Source organism: Dermacentor silvarum, chromosome 10 (assembly GCF_013339745.2).
Source record: "Dermacentor silvarum isolate Dsil-2018 chromosome 10, BIME_Dsil_1.4, whole genome shotgun sequence".
Taxonomy (NCBI): Eukaryota; Metazoa; Arthropoda; class Arachnida; order Ixodida; family Ixodidae; genus Dermacentor; species Dermacentor silvarum.
This window is the reverse complement of record NC_051163.1, coordinates 157,832,693-157,859,442: the sequence shown is the minus strand read 5'-3', so window position 1 is coordinate 157,859,442 and position 26,750 is coordinate 157,832,693. Positions and strand designations below refer to the sequence as shown.

Sequence of the window (26,750 nt, the reverse complement as noted above, 5' to 3'; positions counted from 1 at the left end):
CCGCCGGTAGCGGGTGCGCGAACTCGACGGCGCCAGGCCTAACCTTCGCTGAACAGGATCAACATTGGCTCAAACTTATCTGCACGGATTGAGAGGGTCGAATCTTGTGCATTTCAACTTCGTAGGCATGTCTTGACTCACTTTGAGCGCGATTATTTACATATACTAACGAAGCCATTGCGGCTATCGCGTTATCGGTTCGACGGCCGATCACGCGGGGTTCGGCCGAATGATGGTCGGCACGCTGATTTTATCGGTGCCGTCAACAAGAAAGCCCATCGCAGTACGACAACTCGCGCTCGTCGGTTACGTATTGTAGGCCTGGTATGATAAAATGGTCTCAGCGACACACTGCTGAATGGTCGGCCAATCGTAGGCGTGCGCGTCTTGTCGGTCTAGTATCGACCCAGTGTTACCGCGCCTTGAACGAGTACGTGAAGTCGGGCACACGCTGCATGAAGTATTCGTCAGCAACGTGTTTTTAAGTGTCGTCCAAGTGTAACGCAGGGGTTTATCGATAAATTTGCTATTACAGCCATCAATGCAAGGTGGCAACTACGTGGTTCCCTGTGCAGTCTAGACGAAGCCCTCACCGCTTTCTGTTAAAAGTGGAGTTGCAGTCTTACGCTACGCACGTTTTCGGTTACCGCACCGGCGTCGAGCTACCAGTGAAGTTTCAACGAGGTACACGGCACGAGTTTGCACTTGCAGTAGCGCGCGTGCGAGCGCTTTTTTTTTTTTTTTTTTTTTGGGGGGGGGGGGGGGGGGGACGTTCCCCCGAGACGGGGCCGCCAGCTGCGCGCGCGACCCTTCCAAAACGTTTCGCGACTAATCCGCCAGGGCAGGGCGCATGCGCCGTAGCGCCGTGAAAAAAGGCGGATTCTCAGCGTCCGGAGGCACCGGCGTGCCACGCTTCTAGTCTCGGAGGCCACGCGCAAACTTCTCGGCAGTGCCACTGCATGGCGCAGCATGTACAGAAAGAAGCGCGAGAGGAGCCCGATTGTGGCTTGACGCGTTTCTCAGCGCTTGCACGCACCAGCGCGCCAAGCATTTCTGAGGCCACATGCGGGCTTCGCAGCAGCGGCGTCCGACAGCGCCGAGTGTTTTAAGGGAAGCGCAAAAGATGAGTCCCGCTGCAATGCACTGCCTCACACATAACTCGTTTCGACGGTGGCAGTACTTTGTGTCGTATACCGATTCAATGCTAACGCATTACTGTCAACAGTCATCGCGTGATGGGCTCTACCGCATTTTTCATAATTCTGTAGTTGTCACTGTGTCGTCAGCCCACAGTCATCCCCCTGCCATCACGATTATGGGCAACACTGGCGAGTGAAGGTCTTAGCAAAGCGGGCCGATCATGGAGACAATGTATGTCACAATTCAAATCTCAGAACTACCACTACATGAACAACCACAATATGTCGCTATATTGCTTGAATGCTAATCGCATTAACTTCGATAGCCCTCTTGGGATGGGTTCTGCTAAAATTGTTTCATCGGAATGGTGGAGAAAGACGAAGTACAAAAGTGGCAAGATGTCACACACTCGGATCAAAATGACGAAGAGCTAGATATTTTCATTGCAGTGGCGTTCAAGAGATTGAAACTTTGAATAGTGGGAGGCATGCTGCAAAAAATTATCTAGACTTTATCATGTGCCTAAAGTAATCTTCTTACAGGAGCCACAAAGCAATGAAAGAACTTCAGTACAACTGGTTACTTCTTTTTTTTTTTCAAAGCAGAAGACGTGCTTAAAGGCAGAATTTGACAATATTTTGTTGCTGCACAAAATTATGTCGATTTTAGCAGGAGTCATTGATGTGCCGCTTTGTATCGCCTTGTGCGTGATCACTTAATAGTGCAATGAAATGAAGTGGCAGGAAATAAATTCTGGGATATTCATCCACAAATTAATTTGTGTTATGGCATGGCTAGTTCACCTCGCTACTAGCTTCCATTATTTTTCTTCATTATTTGTTGAAGCAAGTTTAATTTGCTGCCATAGTTTATCACATAATTAGACCAGCTAACTAAACTTAAACTTTCAAGTCTCCATACATGGTCCTAAAATACTTGAAGTCAACGCAGATGCTGGAAATTTTTGCAGCTTAGATGAAAGGGATGTGAAAATGAGACAAGAGAAAATTTTAATCTCTCACTGCACTTTTCTTTTCAATTATATTTTCATACGTTAAGTGATAATGAATCGTGTTCATCAGTTTGCATACATTCTACAAGCACTATATGGGTTCCCTGGGAATTTGCATGAACAAACAAGCATTATACTGTATTACAACATGATAGGAAATAACTGCATTATCTAAGCTGTACATGTGCCTGTGCTTAACATTACTATATACATTGACACAAAGGTAGGAAGTCCAAATTGGCTCATACTACGAAACATAGATGCCCAAGTACTCGACTGAAAAATTGACGCAATTAAAATGAAGCTGAAGAAAGCAATAAAAATTACATGTTCCATATGACAATATGATCGTAGAGTAGCATGAATTTCTATTCAATCAAGCTAAAACACTTCTAGTGACAGTGTATAATGGTGTTCCTGAAAGCCATTCGGCCAGCATATCTAGATTTACATTCGTGCTAAGTTTATTGGTTCGAGTTTCATCATTCTACTTCGCAATGATTATTTCTGATTCAAAAGTGGGATGAAATGGCTACTGGTGAGTACGCAAGTGTTCGTCTATGTCTTTGCTATAACGCGTTTCTCAGCAAACGTTAGCCAATCTGTTCAACGAAAAAAAGAAAATATTTAAGAAAGATGGTGCGAGATACAATTATGACTTACGGTGTTCGGTCATCAGACCTTTGACGACCAAACACCGCAAGTCTTAAATTCGTACCTTGCACCATGCTTTTAAATATTTTTTTAGTTCACAAGCATGTCTAACGTTAGCTGGGACACGCTATATATAGCCGCAGAACTATTTGGAAAGTGTACTACAGTCGTTGACATCATACTTTAACCCACAAGCATGGTGAAGATGGGAAGTATTTCTTTTACTTTTTTTTAGCAGCAACTCCAACAAAACACATTACACAGTGAAACCTGCATCTAGATATCTTGTTTTCGTGCCTCGACCAAGAGAAGTCTTCTCGTAGAAGTGTTGGCTTCAACCTGAGGCATTTCTCGCTCAAACAGCTATTTATATTCATAAAGTGGGACATGCTTTTCACGTGTCTCTAAATACTGACCAAGGTCAGTCTACCAAACAAAACTGTTAGGCATTAATATAGATGACAAAAGCTTTAGGATCATTGAAGTGAAGATTACAGCACAGATGTGAACCTCATTCTTGCTGAATTATTGTCTGCCCTGTTAAATTCTACTACAGAAACACGCAAACACATCCACATGGGAGAAGATGGAAAAATCATTCTTGGTGAGCATACACGCATTCAAGGCGCAAAAACCATATGTATTTGTCAGCAACTAAGGCATACATACTTATGGTAGGTCACGACAGATGAACCTGTTTGACTACAATCATTCACTGCAGTGCATTGACTAAAATAATCATTGGTAGACTTTCTAAGCTGAGTGAAGTACATATAATTCTATATTTCAAAGGGCCATGATATGGTCGACCGTCAAATTCAAGTTTTGCATTCCAGTAACAAGTGCAGGAGCCCATTCATCTAATCAAGACATTTCAAAACCGAGGTCTACATATAATGAAAAATTGGCAACTCTATGCGAGCTATAAGCTCCTTCCACAGGCGGTGACCGCCATGTTGATGCAGCATGTGACGTAAATTTCTTTCTCGTGTTCAGGGTCCCCTGTAGGTCAATTACTCACAGGGGACCCTGATCACGAGAAAGAAATTTACAGAAGAATTGGGTTGGAGTGCATGCGGCAGGCATTACCAAATCCTGACTGGGAGCTTACCACTGTCATTGAAGAGAAAAGTGTACAATCATTGCATTCTACCGGTGCTAACATATGGGGCAGAAACTTGGAGGTTAACAAAGAAGCTCGAGAACAAGTTAAGGATCGCACAAAGAGCGATGGAACGAAAAATCTTAGGACTAACGTTAAGAGACAGGAAGAGAGCGGTGTGGATCAGAGAACAAACGGGGATAGCCGATATTCTAGTTGACATTAAGCGGAAGAAATGGAGCTGGGCAGGCAATGTAATGCGTTGGATGGATAACCGGTGAACCATTAGGGTTACAGAATGGATACCAAGAGAAGGGAAGCGCAGTCGAGGTCGGCAGAAAACCAGAAGGGATGATGAAGTTAGGAAATCTGCAGGTGCAAGTTGGAATACGCCAGCACAAGACAGGGGTAATTGGAGATCGCAGGGAGAGGCCTTCGTCCTGCAGTGGACATAAAATATAGGCTGATGATGATGACGTAGCTAGTCCCAGCGCACTTGGGTGACATCTGCAATACACAGACCAATCATCTACACTGACCTGCTGACATGGCATATATATGACACCTCGGTATTGCGAATGAGCTTGAACACGTGCAAAGGGCTTCCTGTTATTTTAATTGCCCATAGGCAGCTTGCTGCGCCAATACACGACATGCGAGTGGTAAGTTGCACCTTGCATCATCGTTCATACCGACCATGCAGTCGGTTTCATCACACAATATAGCAAGTTGGTTTACCAAGTTTGAGCCAGCCAAGCCATCAGCCAAAAGGCACATCTGCATCCGGAATGTGCCTTTTGACGTTGGTCTTAGACGTTTGAAATTTTTGCTACCAGAATGCATACTCTGAGCTGCGAGCGAACAAATATTCGCGTCACTGCAACTGATACTGTTCCAAATCTAAATTTTTGGTTCTGCTGCAGCTGTAGAATACTCATTAAAATAAAGCATGGCCAACTAAACTTTATATTTGCTTTGTTATATCTGAACAATCTGATATGTCTGTGTTCTTTATATTTTCGTCTGACATAACAGCATAAACCAGGAGAAGTTTGTCATGCTGTGTGTCAAAATCATTCCAATTCAAATGCACAGAACTACTTAATCTGGACAGCTACAATCACATAGTTTATTAAGGACACAAGTCAGTAAACAATTTACACAAATGGATGATTGATGTAGCAATTACTTCAGCTCGATTCTATTCCTTTCTGGTTGTTCACCACTTATGACCGGCTGATCATGGTGATAACGTAGGCAGTAGAGCACTGCACGGGCTCAGGCTTACCCGAAAGCCCAGGCCTGGCCCGTGGGCAGGGCCAGGCCGAGCAGTTTTTTCACGGGCTCGGGCCGGGCTCGGGCACGGCGTGTGCTTTTTGACCCGGGCCTGGGCCGAGCTCGGGTTTTTCGACGCGGGCCCGGGCCGGGCTTGGGCTTTCTGGTGGTGTGCATGTAACGTGCAGCTAGTTATCATCGGGCGTCTCAACTCCGGAAAACACGTATTTTTCGGGCTCGGGCCGGGTTCGGGCCAGTTTCGAGCTGGGCTCGGGCCTAAGGTAAAGGGGTGGCGGGCCGGGCCGGGCGGGTAACGTAGATTATTTCCGGGCCCGGGCCGGGCCCGGGTCTTGCCATAAAAGTTTTGATCGGGCTCGGCCAGGCCGCATAACGTAAAAACGGGCCTGGGCCGGGCTCAGGCTGAAAAAATCGGCCCGTGCAGTGCTCTAGTAGGCAGGGTATCACTACGAGCAATAACAAAGCAAAAAAAAGCATTTCAAATTGATTTGTTGCATTAACCTGGCCAAGGATTCCATGACAGCAAATGTATTTTGTGATAAAATCATGAAGATGGAATGTGACAAGAAAATGAAAATGATTATGATTCACACATACAGATCACGTATTCTCAAGATGCTTTTTCTGGTAATTATACATCACAGTGTTGATTTCTTGCATGGCCTCTAGCTGATCCCTTTTGTTTAGTCCTCGGATGCAGCTCGCCACATACATGCAAAATTGGTAAACTTTGTCCTTTTTAAAACCGCTTTCTTTGCGCTCATCGTGAAGCATTTTCAAATGCTCCACACACGTTGCCATAGAGTTGACCATGGTTGTCTCCACTGACGAGAGGTCCTCGTTCGTGTCCTCTGTCTTGTGAGTAGGTGGTACCACACTGAAACAGACAGCCAAATGTTGAGTTGTTGACAGGTGATTTAATCACTGATCATTGGGGTTTATGTACCAATGGATGATAATGATTTATGGTGTCGAATGGCACAAAGGCCACTAAGGCCATGGGGTGTCAGAGCAATGACCATTGGCTGGCTCAAGGTAATGGTAATAAGCAGACGATCCATGTATTGAAGTGGAAATAATGACGGTGCATAGTGGCACGCTGAAGAGAAAATAGAGTACTATACACTTTTATAAAAACATTGCTGGAGATGAAACGTGTATGTCCGGTGGTTAAAAGGGATATGAGAGATATATGACTGTGAAGGGTTCCAGGCTAGTTTTGACTGCTCTGACTTCCTTAACATGCCCTAATGGGCAGTGCACAATGTCTTTTTTTGCATTCTGCTCCCACCAGCAAGTGTCTGTTGGGGTCTGGAAATGAACCCACAACCTCATGTTCCCCAACCCATTGCCATAGCTACCGGGCCTCCATGGTAGGGTGGAAGTCAGGGGAAGTTGTAGCAATAGGCGGTGCACATGCACTACGACACTAGATGGCAAAAAACTATGGGGAATATGGCACCATACTTAACCTTCAGGTGCTGACATGCTCACAAAACAGCATGGGAAAACGGCACAGCCATGATATTCAACAGTTTAGCTATTCCCGTAGCTAAGGCACACAAGAGTTCTAACTTTCCTGCTTATAGAAGCAGGATTTCACACTGTAGCACCGAGAAGTTGCACACAAGTTTAGCCAGCAGTGGTCAGACAAGGGTTGTCTTAAGCTGCAGCCTGAGCTGGCTTCCTTCGGAGACATCCCTCATTCGACCACAGTGGCTCAATTCGAGTAGTGCCACCTCCACCGCCCTACGCTCAGTTTTTACTCTCCTGCGCCTCTGCCTCGAAGGTGGAGCCGCCAACACTGGTGCAACTTAAAAGACAATCTGGAGTATTATTACGCGTTTTGGTGGCAACTGGAGTCTGATGTTTGCAATGTGACCACCAATTTCTATTTTTTTCTTTTTCAGAAATGACGTCTTTAAGGCTTGCTTCAACACTAGTGAATCCAAAAGTGTGTGTTCCCTTGTTATCAAGATAAAACAATGCGCAGAATATGCACTTCAAAGAGTTGCGGCATGCTAGACTCGTTGCATTAGACCCATTTTTTAAAAATTTGGTTGCTTTTGAATGCAGTTTGAAATGCTTGGAAGGAGTAGAAAAGCTCTCCACAAGCACAGCTGTCGTGATACACCCGCACTTTCAACCATGCTTCCTCATTATTCCTGTGCGCATATTATGCTTGGTCTTGGTACCAGGTGTAAGCATTACCTCAGTTTTCAAGGTCCCAGCACACTCGGTAACATTCATTAAAATCGATTAACGTGTGACTACTTCAATGTAAGCATCAAAATAGACAAGTGGGGCACTATGAAATGTCATGCACAGCACTGTGGAGATACTCCATAATTTAGTTCAACTAATAAGATAATAAGATTAATAAATGGGGGTAGACGATATTCTAGTTGACATTAAGCGGAAGAAATGGAGCTGGGCAGGCCATGTAATGCGTAGGATGGATAACCGGTGGACCATTAGGGTTACAGAATGGATACCAAGAGAAGGGAAGCGCAGTCGAGGACGGCAGAAAGTCAGGTGGGATGATGAGGTTAGGAAATTCGCAGGCGCAAGTTGGAATACGCTAGCGCAAGACAGGGGTAATTGGAGATCGCAGGGAGAGGCCTTCGTCCTGCAGTGGACATAAATATAGGCTGATGATGATGCTGACGATGATGATGAATAAGATTGTGAACAAAGCTGCTATGCGAGAGAAGTAGCGCATTTAGTTTGCAATTACTCGATTTTGATAGCAGCCGTTGCATTTTGTGCGCATGTATGGCTTGTGGTCATTTCCTGAAAAATGCTGTGGTCCTCGCAGCTGTGTGGGCACAACACTTCTATGGCCCGTTCACTTAAGCATAATTCCTCGTAACGCACATCGTCCTGTCTCATTGTGCAATCGCTTTGCGTACAAATAAAAATCAGCTTTGCGCTGACAACGCTGTGTTGCGTTAACCGTTTACCTGAGTGACTTCGTTTTTGTTTTTTTTACACAAGTGCTCTACGTGCAAGTCTGAATTTCTTCTCGAACTGCCTGTATAGAAAGAAACTATAAAATAGTGAATGCCTGATTTTTTTGTTTTTTTAATTATCTTCATTGCCCGATACTGTTCGTAGCTTGCCATTAAATTAGAATGTCATTTGTTTCACCTGTGTTTCTTGCTTGTGTTTGCCTTCCTTATGCTAATTTACTACTTTTTCTCACTCCTGCTATAGCCATATAATAGGGCTGCAGCATATCTAACGAATAAAATAAACAAATAACTCAAAAGATAATTGAGAATTCAGTGCAGTACAATATCTCAGCTGAAACTGCTTCGTTACTACTACCAGAAAAGCCACAATCTTGAATAAATCAAGGTTGAAATTATGCTCTGCCAAACTGCAGTGCATAATTTTCATTAAAGACAGACATATGCCAACACATAAACAAACGCACAAACGACATGGCATTAGCGAAAAACACGCAGTGGCAAAGTTTGTAGTATCCAATGCGACTTTGGAGCTTCCCATTTACAGTATACAGGGTGTTTTTTTTTAGCTGCACCAAATTTTTTTAATTAATAAAAATGTAAATCTTGGTCACATTATGTTTACCATTAAGTGTACGGATTGGCGGCCTCTAGATACAGAGCAATTTCTGCACTTAAGTGCGTAATTAGCGAAGTTACGCTAATTAACTTTCTAATTATCAACAATAGGTGGCTACAGTAAATGAGTACTTTGGGGTCCGTCGTCAACACTACCTATCCCAACAATCAAATTTTCAATAGCGGAGTTCATGTGGGAGCTGCGCAAACAATTAGTTCCCCTTGGCAGGCTGCTTGAAAATGAAACTGGCCGCAAAAAGAGCGTCTGTGTCGTCGATGTCGCCTCCTCCCTGCCTTTCGTCACGTCTCCGACATCATCGCCGTCCGGCCCAACGAGCAACTTGCGTTATCTCCTTGCTGTCTGCCGCGTTGGCCAAACGCTTCAATGCCGGCGGGCCGCCAAATTTGCTTCGTCATTCCGTCGGGCACCACGTTGCGCTGTAGCGTCAACCCCGCTCCTTGCGCTTTAGGTACTACAGGCACGGCGTCATATCAGTCTGTAGCGTCGACTGCGAACGCCGCAGATAGCAAGGAGATAACGCAAGCAGCTCGCGGGCCGGGCCGGCCTTACCTCGGAGACGTGACGAAAGGGAGGGGGCGGCGACATCGACACTCTTTTTGCGGCCAGTTTCGGTTTCAAGGAGCCTGCCAAGGGGAACTAATTGGTCGCATAGCTCCCACATGAACTCCGGTATTCAAAATTTTATCGTTGGGATAGGTAGTGTCGAGGATGGGCCCCAAAGTACTCGTTTGCCGTAGCCACTTATTGTTGATAATTAGAAAGTTTTTTACCATAACTTCGCTAATTACGCACCTAAGTGCAGAAATTGCTCTGTATCTAGAGGCCGCCAATCGGTGGACTCGAATGGTCAACATAACGTGACCAAGATATGTATTTTTCTAATTTTAAAAATTTGGTGCAGCTAAAAAAAAACACCCTGTAGACCACTTATAACCGTTTATAGTGCAGAACTGGCTACAACGCAGCCTTTTCCGACTCCCATTCACCCTCCCATAGAACTCCATGTATTCGCATACCGCTTAATGTGCAGCCATGTGAGACAAAATACCAGTTATAACGCAGCTTCCGTGGGAAAATCTCGCAGACAAGGGCGGCAGTGAGCACGTTCCTCAACAAGGTGCGTGCTGCCGGCCAGCGTATCCATTATTCAATGCAATCAAACTCTCATTAATTCGGACTTATTTGGCCACACATCGGTTAATTCGGACTACTTTCAAAGCTTGCTGAGTGAGAAGCGCTGCAAATGTGCGACGCAAAAGAGCAAGAACGGCGCTAGCGGCCAACCGAAATGAAGCGGAGGTGTCTGCATCGCCACGGCCATCAGTTGAAATCGTACGTGAATGACAGCAACTCCGGAACGCTTCGAGCCTATTTGTGTCTTTAAAGCCTGTATTTTTGCGTTTACCGGCGCACATAACACCGAGTTAGCTCGGGCTTTCCTAACTGCGTAGTCGTCATCCACGATCGCGTCGATAGCGGCCGTGGTTTTCTCCGCAGCGGTTGCGGCGAACAGTAATTTGGTTTTGTACTCGATACGCGCGTCAGCCGCGTGCCTAAAAAACTGCGCAGTCGCCATCGATGATCGCACAGATAGCGACCGCGGTTTCGACTGCAGTTGTTGCAGCAAATGGTAGTTAATTCATCCAGACTCGGTGCGTGCGTCAGGCGCGTGCCTTCAGCACCGCAAAGTCGCCGTTCATAATCGCATCGATAGCGGTCACGGTTTTTTCCGCAGCAATTGCGGCAAACAGTTGCTTCGTTTCGACTCTGTGCAAAGCTGTCGAGACTGAAGAGCACCGGCTACATCGCGATTATGTTTTCGCCAGCTCACTGGCGAAAACGTAATCACGATATGCGCGCGATGGTACAAGGCGTGTCTACATGCTTGGTCTACATGTTTTGCATACGTGCAGGGCTTGAAAATCGTTGTTTTGGTTATAGTGCGCTACCGCTTATAGTGCAGATATTCACGACTCCGGCGACTTAGGTTATAAGCGGTCTACACTGTACTTTCGTTAAAAGTTCCATTCCGATGCACTCAAATTATTTTCCTTAAATGCCTCGTTATCCTGATACAAAATAAATAAGATTCTTTTACTATAGCATTTTCTACAAGCACATGCACGGCAGCTCATCACAGACAGCAGAAGCCATCAGGTAGCATTCTGTTTAGAGTAGTGCATTCACAACAGCAGCACCGCATATGCTGCGTGCCGACGCGTATGCATGCAGCTGCAACAGAAATGACGCCGGAGAGCCTTTTAAGACCACCACGAGCTTTTCTTCCAAGCAAAAAACAAATCAATCAATAGTGCACGGCGTCATGTGACTGGACTAGTCCAATAAGAAGAAAGCCTGCAGGACGCGGCTCGAGGAGGCAGAACGGTGGAGAGCCTGTGAGGGGGCGGCAAAGTTCAAAGGATGGTGCTACCTTCATTCATTGAGGGACTTTATATGAATAATCGTGCAGGTCTGAGTAGTTGAGAAAGTATGAAAAATTGGCCATCTGGAAAAATCAGTCGATGACTACAATCACCCAATGTATCAACGGCCACAACCTCTATCTGAGAAGGAAATAATGCCAAAGTAAGAATGCGAGCTATACATACCCGTTGCATGTGGTTTCAGTTCCTTGACTTCTTACTGGCTTGTCTTCACTGCATTAAGAGGAATGCACAAACAATTACGCAGTGTATTTTCAGATGATGTGCAGCATGCATGACAAACACTAGGTCAGGTCAAAATAGAAGAGCATTGCCAATGTCACGTAGTAGTGAGGCTGAAAACAACAGTCGTAAAACTGTGTATGATGAAACTGATTCTTTATTGGGCAAACCTGTGCCCACAAAAGCAAGCTACTCTCAAAGCACAACGATAGCGGCGAACACAGTCAGCGATCATCGAAAATCTGATCAGCAGCGAAACGCGTCGGCTTTTATACGCGAGTCATCAAATGTTCCAGATTAATCCCTGGTGCCCGTGTGTCTTACAGAAAGTTCTAGACAATTTGCGGCGCTCATACAATCAGATTACATGACAGTCGGTAACCACAGACGGATAGAAGCACCGATAACGTTCGAGAAGCTTCTGATGCAGGCGCAACCTGCGCCGAGCGATAACGTTTAACATTTGTTAGCCGGTGGAAAGCGGCCACCGGTGAAAGATAAACATGTATACGTGTCAGTATCAACGGCCACAACCTCTATCTCAGGAGGAAATAATGCCAAAGAATGCGAGCAACACATACCCGTTGCACGTGGTTTCAGTTCCTTGACTTCTCACTGGCTTCTCTTCACTGCATTAAGAGGAACGCATAAACAATTACGCAGTGTATTTTCAGATGCTGTGCGGCATGCATGACAAGCACTAGGTCAGGCCAAAATAGAAGATCATTGCTCAAAGGAGTCGAAAGTATCATTTTAACTTGGAGTGGATGGCCCATGCAGGAAATTATTGAGGCTGCTGCAACAAAGTAGTGTGAGGAAAGTTGCATCAGCTATTCTTCTGGATGAAACACTATCCGATAAACAGCCAACGTATCTGGCACACGTAGTGAGCACGTTTTGCGATGACTGACGTCTGACGTCAGTGTTTGGTCGTCCGACCTCTGACGACCAAACAGCTTGGCTCAGGACAGCTGGGACACCCTGTATATGACCGACTTCAGTTCTCTGTTTTCTTTGCTTTTGTTTGTGAACATGTATTCGTCCTAGGAGCCATAACGTTTAATGAGCTGCAAGCCTTCATAAACGAGAAAATTACGTCAACGAATGACCAAACCGGTGTTGCTACTGCAAAAATGCAGTGCAAGCTGTAAAAAGATAACATGGCCCACCTATACAGTTGACCCTCGTCAAAATGAAGTTGCATCTGAAAAATGCCTTCATTATATTCAATATCTGTTTTAAGCTTACAGGTTGACATCACCTAGAAAGATTGCAAGCAGGTCTACATAACAGCAACACAACAGTGATGCCTCTGCCAAGCCAGCAATAGATTTCCTGCGAATTTTGATGGCTCGTTGATAAGCTGCCATGCCACAACATGGCACGGGAACAACAATAAGTTACAATACGCATGCTTTGCACCATCAATAATATACGACATGCGATTACACAGTATCGCCTTGGCTTCCTGCTGCACTTCAACTAAGCCAAATCATGTGCCAAAATGCACACTCACACTCCAAGTGTGCCACTTTGCTCTTCCTCAGTACTGATACTGGCCATGGACATGGAAAGAGCCACACATGGTCGCATCATTCAGAAGGTTGACGGGCATGAATATATTAATGGCGAGCACTCTGCTACAGCTCATCATCAGCCGCAACTGCCGGCCATCGACAAATTTTCATCACAGCCATACTGCTTAGAACTATAGGCCTAACCAGCACCACTTTGTCAAGACTTGACAACCAAAATTGTGGATTAGTGCTAAGTCAACTGGCAGCCACTTTGTTCATGGCCACTATGCCACCCTGTGAACACTGAAATTTGTAAAATTGCCCATGGACGTGACAAAGGGTGGGAAGGAAGGCAGCACACACTTTTGTTTGTGTTTGCCCTGAGCTAGGCACAGCAAAGACTTAGAAGCAACACAGTGTTCTATGACCACAGGGACTTTTTCAGCGACTTTGCTTTGCAGATTTGGCCACCTTTGGGAAGTTGTCTGAATAAACTTGCTTAAAGCAAGTAGTTCTGTGTTTAGTGCCTTGCATTGCAACAAAATAATGGTGCAGACACAATCACAATTTTTGTACACACTTTTTTCTTTAATCTTGCTCACCCCATTCTCCAACACCTTTAAAGGGGTCCTACCGCCCCGGGGGTTTGGTGAAAAAACACAGTTCGCGGATAGCATATGCTGCTGTGAACACCTCAGCCAAGTTTTGCTGTCGTGCATGGCACGTGGTGCTCGCAAGTGGAGTGCGAAGTCCGCTTTCTCTCAAATGCTCTTTTCAACAGAAGCCCACTCCTCACTCTTTTCTGAACTTCGTTATTTTGTAATATAGCAGATTCTCATACGCGGCTGCTATTGGCCAATAGCTGACATCAATCAAGAAGGGTGTTTGCATCATTGCGCTTCTTCCTACTGTTACTGTGTATATTTATTGACTTTTAATAAACAGGCTTAAGTACGAGCACATCTGTTTTCTAATTTCGATAAGAATTACATACTTCCAGAAGAAGCCCACTATCGTCTGCTCATGCTCGGCGGCCGCAACTGCCCGCACAGGAATTAAATTTTGGCCACCCTGTTTCATGATGTCGTAGCCAACAAGTCTAATTTCATCTAGTTCTGAACACTCAACTAGCCTCGAACCCCGCAAAACTTTAGGTCAGACCACACATACGCTTGCCAGCGCGCGCTCACTCCTGGCCGCCTCCTGGATGCCTTGGCTTGCTTCGCTTCGTATTTAACGTTTTTATTCGAACATAATGCGAGTTTATTCCCCAGAATATTTAGCCTCGAAGTCACCCCCAGCCTCAAACGCGAATATTGCCTTTAGGTATGGCTTCACGGCAGCGCAAATTTCGCCTTACAATGTGGCGTTACGGCAGTGTGCGCCATAGTGCCGCGACACCACACTATAAGGAGAAAGTCGCGCTGCCATGAAGCCACACCTTAAGGCAAAATTTACATATAACTGGCACCCCGCTCCCTTCCCCCCATTTCATGGTCACCAGTTTCAGTTCAGTATTTTAGTATTACAATTCAGTATGTCAGGCGATCCCCGCTGAGTATCGGTAATCCGTCGGCTACTCTGTATCGCCTTATATTGGCATGCATACTCCAGTTCTTTTCCTTGGGTCCCCCTAATTGCACCCTGACCTTATAATCGAATAAGTATGGTAGCTATTGATAGCGCTTCAAAATACACAAGTTGGATGTGGCTACTATCCATCGGTCAAGCTGGTGCAGGACAAAGTCAGTCCACACCACATAGCAAGGCCAGGCTGGAGCCCATCAGTACGAGTGCACAACCAAGCCCAGAAGTGCACAATGCAAATGCTACGCATACACACTACCGCTGCATGTAGCTGTGGTCTACTACGTAGCATAGATACTGCGGCCGCCATGGGGTTGCCGCGATGAGTCCGCTGGCTGAGCACACCGCAGCTCGCGGAGGTCAACCGCGTTTAGCTACATTTGGCACGTCATGGGTACCAAAATCAGAAGTAGTCACAGCTACATGAACATCCAAGATCAAATTTGAACTGTGCGCCACGGTGACGTTCTGTAGGCTGAGCATGGTGGGCAAGCCCCGCTCCACTGCGGCCTTCGCAGTGCAAGGCATTCAAGAAGGAATGGAAGCACCGCGAGCGGGATCGTATGCGACCCTTGATTGCCAATAACTCTGCTTCTTTTGAACACACTGTACTTTTTGCAACACTTTTGCGAGGAACTTTTTATGACAAAGTATTTCTGAAATAGTCTATTTCAATTTCAAATGCATTCCTCGACTTGTAAAACAAGCCCGAATTCGTAAACTTTACGGCAAAATCAAGAGAGCTGGCAAGTATGGTCTTGTTTCCAGCATCGTGCATGCAGATCATGTCAGAAAAATCGAGTTGCACACCACAGAGCATCTGAAGTTTCAGTTGCAGTTATATATTGCTCCAAGAGGTAGCTTGCAGTGCAACAAAAAGTCCGCATTAATTGCGTGAGTCCAAGCAATTAGGCATTTGAAAAAATCTGAGGACACCTCAGAGCTTCTTATGAGTTGTGAATGCGAAAGTATTTATGTCCAAGTGAACGCCGCAGAGCGGTCCTTTGAGTTTTGCACTCGGAGTAATGTTATCGAGTTTTGCAATTAAAATGGTGCAGGTTATTTTTTCGCGTACAGTTTCTGCGTTAGCATGTTGGCTGGAGACCGGAATTATTTGGACGATATTGCCAAGAAATCAAGGATGCCGGATGCCACCGATATCCTGCACGACGAGACCGAGGAAGCAGCAGCAGCCACGCAACTGGCCGCTCGAGGCACTTTGCGTGTATTCGCGGGCTTCTTTCATGCTCGGAAAAACATTTTTATGTAGCACGTATTCAGTAACAGAAAGCTGTATCAAGAGTTCATGTTGCTCTACAACTTTCTCATTTACACTTTGATAATTAGGACAGGGCTTCTCGAGTTAGATAATTAATTACATAATTACAATTACCTAATTAAATCTCAGCAACAAAACAATTACTCGTGACTACTCCACTGTACTGGAAACAATATGCACTAAGTTTTCTTCGCGTAATGCTGTTCCTCTTTTTTTAAATTGTGCTGCGTGATAGCTGGGACACCCTGTACAACTGCAAAGGGTTCTCACTTTGGGTTTCAACATATGCGAACGATGCGTATGAACCAACTAACCATGTATCATCTGGCTCATAGTCAATGGTGATGCTGCCAAAGCTCATAATGCTTTCACTGTCCTCAGTGCTAGGCACATCTTGTTCAGCAGACCTGCAATACAAACAACCAGCCAATAAATCACTGAACGAAACAAGTGAGTAAATGAGAACAGACAATGCTGGGTTATTATAAGACCTAGCAATTAAATAAAGCTCAAGAATAAAATTGAAGAAGTTCAACAGTCTTGGGCAGTCTCAGTCAGTGGTGAACTCGCTCATCAAATAGCTGCTCACCAGAGAAACTTCCATTCAAGCTGAGAATTTTTTCGTACCACAGCTGTTCTGCAATAAATGGCTTTGTTGCACGGTTTATTAGGAGGGGGGCAAACAAGGAAATCACTGATGAAGACCACTATCATAAGTTGGCTCCAAGCCAAGGCTCAGCGTACGCCCACTTTTAATCACATCTTAATCTATCGCCCTTCAGCCTTGCTTGTATTTCATCATTTATTGCACCTTAAGGGCCTGAGGGTGTTAAATAACGGGGGCATACCGTATTTACCCAATACTAACGCGCACCTTTTTTCCAGGAAAAAAGGTCCAGAAATCGCATGCACATAAGAAACAAGTACAAGCCGAAACCTGCCCCTTAACTTCCCATTGCCATTGCAAGGCGGTGGCAGTTCACTCGTTGCTGGTGACCATGGTAGCACGTTTTGTCGCCGTTTTCCGCAGTCACAGCAGCCATTTTTCAATCAATTGGAGTGCTGTCTTTGTTACAGTAAGCTGTAACAGTGTGATCTACATGCTGCTCGATAATTTCAGAGTTAATGGACGCAGCGGCCACTAAGACACGTCGTTTCCGCTATGAAAATGACTTAAGAAAGTGATCTTACACGCAGAGAAGAGCGGAAACAGAGCTACAGCATGCAATTTCGACATAAGGGAGACTTGCGTCGATACGTTGACAACATCGATGCTGCGGTATAATTGATGACCACATCAGCTAGTGGCTTGCTTTTAGGCCTGCACGTATGTCAATCCCCCTTTCTCCTGAAATACGTGATAGCAATGACAGCTCACAGCAATGGCTGCCATCAGGCAACTACCCTGCGAGTGTGTCAAGCAACAGTGCTGTTCAGAAAACTGTATGGTTCGCCTTTGTTCAACTTTCCACTTCGACTAATGGCTCAGCTGGAGAAAGATTGTCGAGTGGCTCTTTGAGCGATGCTGGGCCTTCCACGACCCACACAAACGCTTTATTTGCAAAAGTCAGGCAAATCCCTCTGAGGGCTACAAGCTGATTAGACAGGCCTTACACCACATACATCACCTCTGTCAGGCCCATGGTGGCAGGAAGCTTTTTGAGTGTTGGCTCAGCAGACCGGATTTGCACGTGGAAAAAATGATGCCTGCCTTCCTTAAGATTGTGAATTTCAGAGAAGATGTGGCCTTGAGCAAGAAAACAACCATCCTAGGCTGACTGTCCATTTAAATATGTATTTCATGGTTTGGAAAGAAAACAGCAGTATGCCCTGCAGGCCTATGCTAACTCACGATGTCCCTTCTGAAGACTCATTCAAGTTTTACCAAAGTTTACACAAAGGCTCTGCAACTTCTGCGTTTTATTGTGAAGAGCCTGCAAAAAATTTAAATGAATTATATTCAAGGGTTTTATGTGCCGAAACAACGTGGTTATGAGACATGCCTTAGTGTGGGTCTCTAAATTAATTTTGACCACCTGGAATTCTTTAACCTAGATTTAAATCTCCGTTCTATATGAGCATTTACATTCTGCCCCTATCGAAATGTGTGCCATGGCCAGGATTGAAACATGCAGCCTCGAGCTCAACGGTGCAATGCCACAGCCACTAAGCTATCCGCGGAAGGTTGCGCAAAGCCTGCAGCCATTCTATTGAAACAGATTATACACCTTCGATATCTGCGGAACTACTAAGCATCAATATGGCATTGAAGAACATTATCCAATGCTTGCAAGCATCTGTTCCACAGATATGCTACGTGTATTTTCTACTACTGCCAACTTCCTGCAGTGGCAAGGCCAGTCAAGTGGCACTGCTTTTTCTTCTCACTACTCTCTCCTCTAGAAACAGGAAAACACTGACTCAACAAGCTTGACAAGATTCTGAGAAAGCCCCACTCAGTTTGCAGACATCAGTCCAGTACTAATTGCTCTTGCTAGTGCTACCCTGTGTATACAAAACATTGTTAATTCGAATTTCATGAAACCGAAAGAAAATGTCTAAATTACCAGAATGCTGTATTATTGAGGGTATCAAGAGAACAATAAATGCATACTTACAACATCAACATGCTTTTATTTACTTAATGAATCACAAAATCACTTTTCTATGTTGTACTAAATCAGTGCGGAAGATGCAATACTTGTCATCTCGGGACTGATTTTATATACTGGCACCGCAGGGCACTCTTAACCCTTTTCAACGAGTCTACAAGCAGCACACTAAAAAGAATTTTTTTTTTTTTAGTTTTGGTATGCAATATGAAGTTTCTGGCTAAATGTCTTCTACCAACTCTATGACTGGCAACAAGCATCATTGGTTGGATTAGAGCACGAGCACAGGACAAGAAGCAGCTTGGTATATGCCTCGCTTTCTTTTGAAAGCATGGTGATGTAAAGCAAATTCAGCGTACACCTGTTTCACATGCAACAAGAACTGTCGGTACAAGTTCCAATAGAAGACATAGGTGGCTTCAGGTGAAGCTCACTTCTAGTGTTGCCTTTCTATTGCTGAAAAACTTCCTGCAGAATACTTTCCCTTTCGTTGAATACGCGTATTCTTGGTGTATTTTGTGCATTTAGAGTAAACGGTATTTACCATATATACTCCGGCAATGGCCGCACCCGTGTAAAATCTGCACCCAGATCTTCATTAAAAAGATCCCCCCAAAAATATAATTAAAAAGTACCTATGTATAAGCCGCAGTCTTGATTTTTGAGAAGGTTGGCAGTGTTATCTGTTGTGTGGTGCGAGAATTCCGAAGGTTCTTTTTTTTTTTTTTTTTTAGTCGGTGGCAAAACAAGGCAACCTGCGCCGAGTTTTCGGCGTCTCCAGGTAGCAATAGCACAACCTCCAAGATTTAGCGGCTGCCACCAAGACAATGCCCCGTCACTGCGTCACCATTTATTCCGGCCGGCAGGTGATGCACTACGGGAATAGCCAAGAATAGTCAGAGCCAGTACAAGCGAATACTGTAGTTCAATAAAGGCAAGTATCACCAAAAACATTTACGAAAAAGAAATGCCTTTTTTTGCCGTGTATGGCCACACTCCTGATTTTCACCCGAAATGTCGGAAAAAAAGCTGCGGCCGTTACACGAGTATATATGGTATGTCTCCCATCCTTAATGGGTTAATGTCACTCAGTTCTTTAGTTTCAAGTTGACACTTACCCCAATGGAGCGGTGGGCGAGTCCAGGAGTTCGTGCATCGCATCAAAGTGCTTCCAAGATGGCCAGGGCTTGTTCCCGTGTTTGCCAACCTGGCCTGGCCGGGGCTTAGAATCTTTGGCTCTTTTGTAAGTATCCTTTGCATTCTTGAACTTTGACTGAACCTGGAACCCTAGGACAGAAAGCATAACGTCGCTCGCACCGATTCTGAGGAATGCAGTACGAGGGAACTGCACAGCAACGTGGTTTGATTCCGTGATGCAAAAGCACAGACAATAAGCGTTAAGAACAACGTTAAGCATTTCTTTGGTGAAATAACCCTTTTCATGCAAGCATATTTCTTTGTTTATCCCACATAACCAGAAGCACAACATGCCACAATATTAATTTACCTCCTATTCACAGCACGCATCAGTTTACAACTACTGTGTAGCCAGAATTTGGAACAATTTACCCCTGGATATGAAAATACCTGACAATCCTAATTCTTTATCAAACAATGAGCTTAGTTTCATTATCATCACATATCTGTTTCTTGTCTGTGTGCCACTGTCCTCTAGAACATTTCTTCTCTGCTGTATTTGATTATTGTACTTTATTTTCTTCTCACAATGTATAGTATTGTATAACATTGTTTCTAATGTTTATCTCCATCTACATGTCCATACTGCCACTGTATCCCCAACGAGTTGACCAGCTGCAGACTAATAATTACTATTTCGATCCCCTACTGACCTCTGGCTATGGGTCCAAAAGGATTTTGTACTACAGTATGATAGTTTTGAAAGAGAGAAAAAGATACAAGAAAGAAAGGGGGGAATCCTGAGGCTGGATCTCCTGTTAGCCCCAACCATATGAGGTAAGACATAATAAAGCAAGACGTAGGGGAAGTGAACTGTTATCTTTAATTGAAATGTAGAGAAATTAACTTAAAGGGAAATGAAAGGTGGGGTCCAAACCCACGTCTTCCACATTATATGTGCAGTTCTTTACCATTTAAGCTACCGTGGTGCCATCCGTCACTCAGTTTCCTAGTGTGTTTGTGTATGTCTACAAGATTACCTGTGGGCGTGTCAGCCAACGCCACTCACAGCCAAGGTGGTAGACAAGAACATCTTTTGAACCGCAGGCATCGCATAATTATTCCCGTGCAGCTATTCATATTTCACTGAGAAAGGCTATGGACTAACAAAAACTACAAACACGAGCCTGAGGATTCAAATAAAAAGAAAAGGAGTGTGATGGCAAACGAAACACAAACTTGGATAACTGTAAGTTAGAGCAAGCCAGTTTCTAGCACAGGCTCAACGATTAAAAGATGGAGAGCACAAAGTTTCACTACATGAAAGGCATAGAGGCTGGCCAGGAGTACATTCCCCTAGGCAGCTACTCTGGCTAGGGGAATGACGAGAAAAGGAAGGTGCAATAGACATAGCCGGCAAGTCCATTCAAAGCCTAGAACCCAGACCCATACTCACTTTTTAAGAAGTCAAGCAAAAATCTCTCGCAAATATTTGGGTCCCTCTTGTTTTTGTGGGAAAACCGACTTTGACCAACTTTTGCATCACATTCTGCATACTACAGGTAAACCTGACTTATACCTGAAAAACTGTCTTGGACGACACAATTGTCAAGTGTAGTTTCCATTTCCCGTGCAGCTTGTCAAGTGGCATAGATAACTACCTACATAAAAGCGTGAAGACTCTCCTGATGTAGAAATTCCAGTAGTGGCTTAGCAAACTTATTGCCTGTAGCAGCTGGTAACAGCTGCCAATTCACCATGCAGCAGATTACATGCCAGCCACTGACTGTAAAAGTTATGGAGTTACAGTAGGGTGATGCTGGAATCTTCAAATCAAGGTTTTCATCACTGACAGGGTTAACTTTTATAGTAGTAGTAACAAACATGACTGATCAAAAGAGCAGGCGTCCTAGGCAGCACTTATAAGGGTACTAGTTTTTGAAGCATGCACAGACGAAGACCAGGGGCATTAGACATTTTTGGGAAAAGCCTGTAGTCTAATATAATCAGTGACTATATTTAAAAATGCACTCTGTGCTGCTGTTCACGACAATGTGCATGCCTTATTTACTATATGCTCTAAATAGACAGCTTAGTGTTGTTCGACACATCTTTCTACGAAATCAAGTACAGTTTGCCTAACATGAGCAGTGCAGTGTAAGTTGCTTTAACATGTTATGCAAGCATTCTGCAAGCATATCATTTGATGCCGGTTCACCGATATCTTGCTGAAGAAAATGGCATAATGAAGTGAACGCTGGTCTACAGCCATGAAATGGCATATGTAATGGCAACTTGTAGTGTATGAAACACTAACTGAGTCAGGACATGTATGTGAATGGGCTTCATAGCAGGAATACTGTAGCCCATTCATGCATTTTCACCTCAGGCGTTCCACTACAATAGCTGTGGTGCTCTATTGAAGGTTGAGGGCTCAATTCCCAGCCACATTCCTCTGTAGAATAGTTGTGATGCACTATGTGCACGTCATTTCAAATGCTGCAAAATATTTCAAGACGTTTTGACGTCAATGCTGTTTTCCACTGCTGAAAAAGTTAGAAAAGTGTTTGCAATCGAAGCAAAGACCAAGCTTGGGGTAACAGTCTTTGCGTCGTAAAACACCAAACTCTGTTCGTAGACTGTGTTACCTGCATTGTGTATCATACACACCTTCCTTGGGAGAGACAGGCTCTTCGGTTTGAAGATACACACGCGCAGGAAGCCTTGTTGTATTTGTTCACAATTGATTTTTCAGCTGTTAGTTTGCGCTCGTCCTTGTGCATTTCTATGCTGGTTAAATTAATTAAATTCTAGTGTTTTTACATGCAACTTCCACAGTTATGAGGCACGCCATAGTGTGGCGTCTTGCATGCTACTACGTTTGTTAAATTCATTAAAATGTAGAGTTTTAGAACACGAGCGTTCTCGCATTTCGCCCCCATCGAATTGCGGCCGCAGCGGCCGGGGTCGAACTCGCGACCTTAAGCTCTGCAGCGTAATGCCGGGCCACTGGGTTTCTACCGGCAGGTCTTCTATGCTTGTGTTTACTCTCCTTTTGTGTATCAAGCAAAATTAATCACCGAGCCATATGATATCTGTACAAGTCAGGCGATAACAGGCAGACGAATACTTGACCAACAGTGCTGAAACAAGGAATGTCGCTGTAGCCGAAGTTTCGACAGGAAACTTACCTTCGTGACTCAACAAGTGCTCTCGTTTAATCCGTTCTTTTAGCTCGCTCTGCCCATGGAAGAAGAGGAAGAAGAGATAAACGGGTGTGCAAGTAGAATGAAGGCAGTCGAAATGGTCAAAATGCAACGCGCGAGGGGGCGTGTTGTCCTGACGGCAATCTTTGCTCTGGCAAAGGCAAGTTCACTATAGTAGAACTTTGGAAACGTTGGCTCCAGCGAGATTCGGTGTTCGACAGCTGTTGATCGCTGTCATATCCATGTAGTACTTTCAGTGCTCTCGTGTTCAGCGGAGCAATATTCACACCACGGTACGCGAACAGTCGAGCACGCAAGCCGCTTGGACGTCAGCAAGACCCAAGCAGAAACTGGGTTCTCTGTTCACCATCGCCAAAATCAGCAGCTGGTTGGCAGGCGCTTACACTTACCAGTGATGCCGAAACGAGCGCCGATGCTGCTCCACACTTCTTGCCTGCGCTTGTAGTCCTTGTACGACGGGTGTCCACGGTAGTAGAGGCAGGGAAACTCCTTGACGGCCTGTAGCAACGACTCCGTTGTCAACCGAATCGGACGACTGCCCGTATTCACAGGCGCCATTTTCTTTCCCTTCTGGCACGGCGCGGCATGACTCGGAGTGGATTGCAATAGAGCTCGGATTGCGTAAGTGATTAAAAAAACAAGGCGGCCATAGCGTAATTTCAGTTCTTTCAATCCATTCCATAGAGTTTATAAATAAATACAAAGGAGCGGAAAACTATATGGCGCATGCACTTTGTCAAAGCCACATCAAAGCATAGCCTCGAGATCGACTTTTCTTCTTACTCACGTTACGGTGGCTAGAAGCCACCGTACTCACGTTACTCGGAGGCACACCGTGCTCGGAGGTATGCTCGGAGGGAACCATCACTGGGCATATATTTGGATCTACGGTCGCATGAAACGGTAATTTTTAATTTGTTTTGTCTGTGAAAAAGATTATCTCTGACAAAGCAACCTATCTTAAGAAGTTTGTATAGGTGGCGTCCAAAATACAACGTCATTGACGTATTTTCGGTTCCCGAAATTACTTCTGTTTTCCGCCGTATTCAACCATCAAAAAGATAGCCTTTAAGATTCGCATCACGGTGTAAGAAGTGATTCGCATTCTAAATCTAGAGGGCGCCACCTTGACAGAAATAGGCGGGTCTTTTGAACTTGTTCAGAACATGCTTTGTGATCGGCGTAATTGTTGCCTTGGTTGTTGCAGCGTCCGAGGCATTGTGATAAATAATGTATTTTTTTTATTTATTTTTTTGACTTCATAGACTATATGCTTTGTAACATATCTCGCAAACAAACACAGCTTATGCTTGTTTTCAGCGTATGAATCGTGTAGTTCTTGGTGTGTGTGTTATCACGCAGCACGATTTTAAAAAAGAGGAACGGCGTTATGCGAAGCAAACCTAGTGCGTATTGTTTCCAGTACAGCGGAGTAGCCACCAGTAATTTTTTGTTACTGAGGTTTAATTAGGTAATTGTAATTAATTATCTAACTCGAGAAGTGCTGTCCTAATTATCAAAGTGTCAATGATAAAGTTGTAGAGCAACATGAAAAACTCCCGATACAGCTTTCTGTTGCTCAATACGAGCTACATAAAATGTGTTTTTCCGAGTGTGAAAGAAGCCCGCGAATACACGTAGAATGGCCGCGCGACTGGCCGCTCGAGGCACTTTGCGTGTATTCGCGGGCTTCTTTCACTCTCGGAAAAATACTTTTATGTAGCACGTACTGAGCCACAGAAAGCTGTATCGGTAGTTTTTCACGGTGCTATACAACTTTATCATTGACACTTTGATCATTAGGACAGTACTTCTCGAGTTAGATGATTAATTATAATTGCCTGATTCAATCTCAGTAACGAAAAAATTACTGGCGGCCACTCCACTGCACTGGAAACAATACCCACTAGGTCTGCTTCGCGTAATGCTGTTCCTCTTTTTTTTTATCGTGCTGCGTGAAAGCTGCGACACCCTGTATATATATGTAGATCTCATGCAATGTTTATGTTTACACCGTTCACAATGCTATGCCGAAATGCAAAGTACAATTAATTCGGAAAGATTCGCAGTGGGCGACGTCGACGCAGCGATGCCACGACGAAGGCTATGTGCGATGTAGGAGATATATATATATATATATATATATATATATATATATATATATATATATATATATCGAAAAAGGTGGACCGACCTTGAAAAAGGTCAGTCCACCGACCGAAACTGTTGGGTAAATAACCCTAAGATAACCACGAAGTTGTGCTTCTCCTTTATATATATATATATATATATATATATATATATATATATATATAGAGAGAGAGAGAGAGAGCAACTTCATTGACTCATGAATCTGAATGGAACCCACATTCCAGGGCCCCACTATATATATATATATATATATATATAGAGAGAGAGAGAGAGAGAGAGAGCAACTTTATTGACTCATGAATCTGGATGGAACCCATATTCCAGGGCCCCACTAGAGTAACACTTTCTCGCGGTTCATATTGCACTATTAAACATGCTGCGCAAGATGCACTGCGCTCTGTCTTGTGTATCTTTTTCATGTACATCTTGCGCTGCACGTTAATAGTTCGATGATGACGGGTGTGTTTACAAAGGAGTACGAACCATATACCTAACTATATTTAAGCATCCTGTCGCAGTGGCACATGCCCATTTATAAATGTTTGGTCAAGAATAGGCACCCACCAAATGGCCCAAGAACAGTGTAGCCCAAATATAAGAAAAGAAAATCAGATAAGCCGTTCAATGTCATACGCTATTTTCTTATAGAGGTTTGTGTGCTATTCAAACATCGATGAGCCGACCCTATAAGTTCAGATTTGAGGTCCTGAGTTATCCCGCAGAGCAGAGGCGCGCTCACTGGCACCCCTCTGTTGGTCAGAATTTCGAGCTATACGAACTGGCGCCTTCAGTGGCAGATACACCTAGCGGCCCAATAATTGGGTAGGCCAAATATAATAATTTAATAAAATCAAGGAAGTCGCTGAATATCAAGCGCTATTGCACGAACTCCGCTTGTTTTACAGGTCAGCTATCAGCCGACATTACGCGTACGAGCCAGAACAGAGGTTCACTCCACTGATATGTACTGTCAGTAGTTTCCTCATTGGCACTACTATGGTCAAAAATTATGTGCTGCATACACAACTTCCACTGTGCGCAGGCCCAGACGCGTACGATACTCGAAACCGGACCAAGTAGGCAAAGGAAGCGCTTCGTGTGTCCTGTATAGCGCTTGTCTTGTGTCTACCTGCTTTCGTCCCGTCTAAGGTGTGCACTCCATAAACTTGCAAGTATGAGCCAACTATAGCCCCGGAATATGTTTTATATTAGGCATACAAAGCTTCCCTTTAACATGAAAGGTGATGGAGGAATTTCGTAACCTCCGATTACCTCCGTCAGAACGTTAACAAAAGGAGAACACTTCGCTCGAAATTAAAAAAAAAAAAGGAGGGGGGGGGGGGGGGGGGGGGGCTTTCTATAATGCCCGTGTGTCTTGGTGTGGTGTGCGCGTTCGCGTATGTATGAGCGTTGCACGTGTGTGCGTCTATGGATGTGAGTGTGCGCGCGCCTGTGTATGCTTTATATCACAGCGAGCAAAACCAGAGTCGACGTTCCTCAGTATATGCATGCCCCAACATTCTCAACCCGAAATACAGATACGAAAGGGCGTGGAATAAAGCGCATACATGGCACAGTGTCATTAATTGTACGCAATATTATGAAAATTGTACCTTGTTCAGCTTGCAGTGCCCCACCTAGAGAAATTTCCAGTAATAAAGCATTTCTGAAAAACTCCACGCTCCCTATTTTCGTGGGAACAGGTTGATTGTTTGAAAAGAAAATAATCGACGATTACGATACTCCCCAATGCGAATTTTG

The 26,750-nt window shown here is 44.5% G+C and overlaps 2 protein-coding genes across 3 annotated transcripts in view; both read right to left on the bottom strand.

Moving 5' to 3' along the window:
* Nucleotides 1–26,750, bottom strand: part of LOC119431124 (ninjurin-2) — an 86,356-nt gene that overhangs the window by 44,681 nt on the left and 14,925 nt on the right. The window lies entirely within an intron of this gene.
* Nucleotides 3,448–23,434, bottom strand: LOC125939639 (uncharacterized). 2 transcript variants are annotated; one of them, XM_037698598.2, is made up of 6 exons: nucleotides 23,228–23,434; nucleotides 19,593–19,761; nucleotides 16,177–16,269; nucleotides 12,061–12,108; nucleotides 11,423–11,470; nucleotides 3,448–6,078 (listed from the first exon to the last, which is right to left on the bottom strand). In XM_037698598.2, exons 1-6 carry the CDS (start codon nucleotides 23,394–23,396, stop codon nucleotides 5,802–5,804), a joined length of 804 nt encoding a protein of 267 aa, XP_037554526.1. In that variant the 5' UTR covers nucleotides 23,397–23,434; the 3' UTR covers nucleotides 3,448–5,801. The 2 variants fall into 2 exon arrangements, with proteins under 2 accessions (XP_037554526.1, XP_037554527.1); XM_037698599.2 differs by lacking the exon at nucleotides 11,423–11,470.

Excerpts from the sequence above, each read along its gene's own strand:
- LOC125939639 (XM_037698598.2), bottom strand. The coding sequence starts at position 23,396 with ATGGCGCCTGTGAATACGGGCAGTCGTCCGATTCGGTTGACAACGGAG. Across the intron at positions 11,471-12,060 it reads ACTGAAACCACGTGCAACGG|TGAAGACAAGCCAGTAAGAA; the intron begins GTATGTGTTGCT and ends CTCTTAATGCAG. Across the intron at positions 6,079-11,422 it reads ACTGAAACCACATGCAACGG|TGTGGTACCACCTACTCACA; the intron begins GTATGTATAGCT and ends TGTCTGTTTCAG.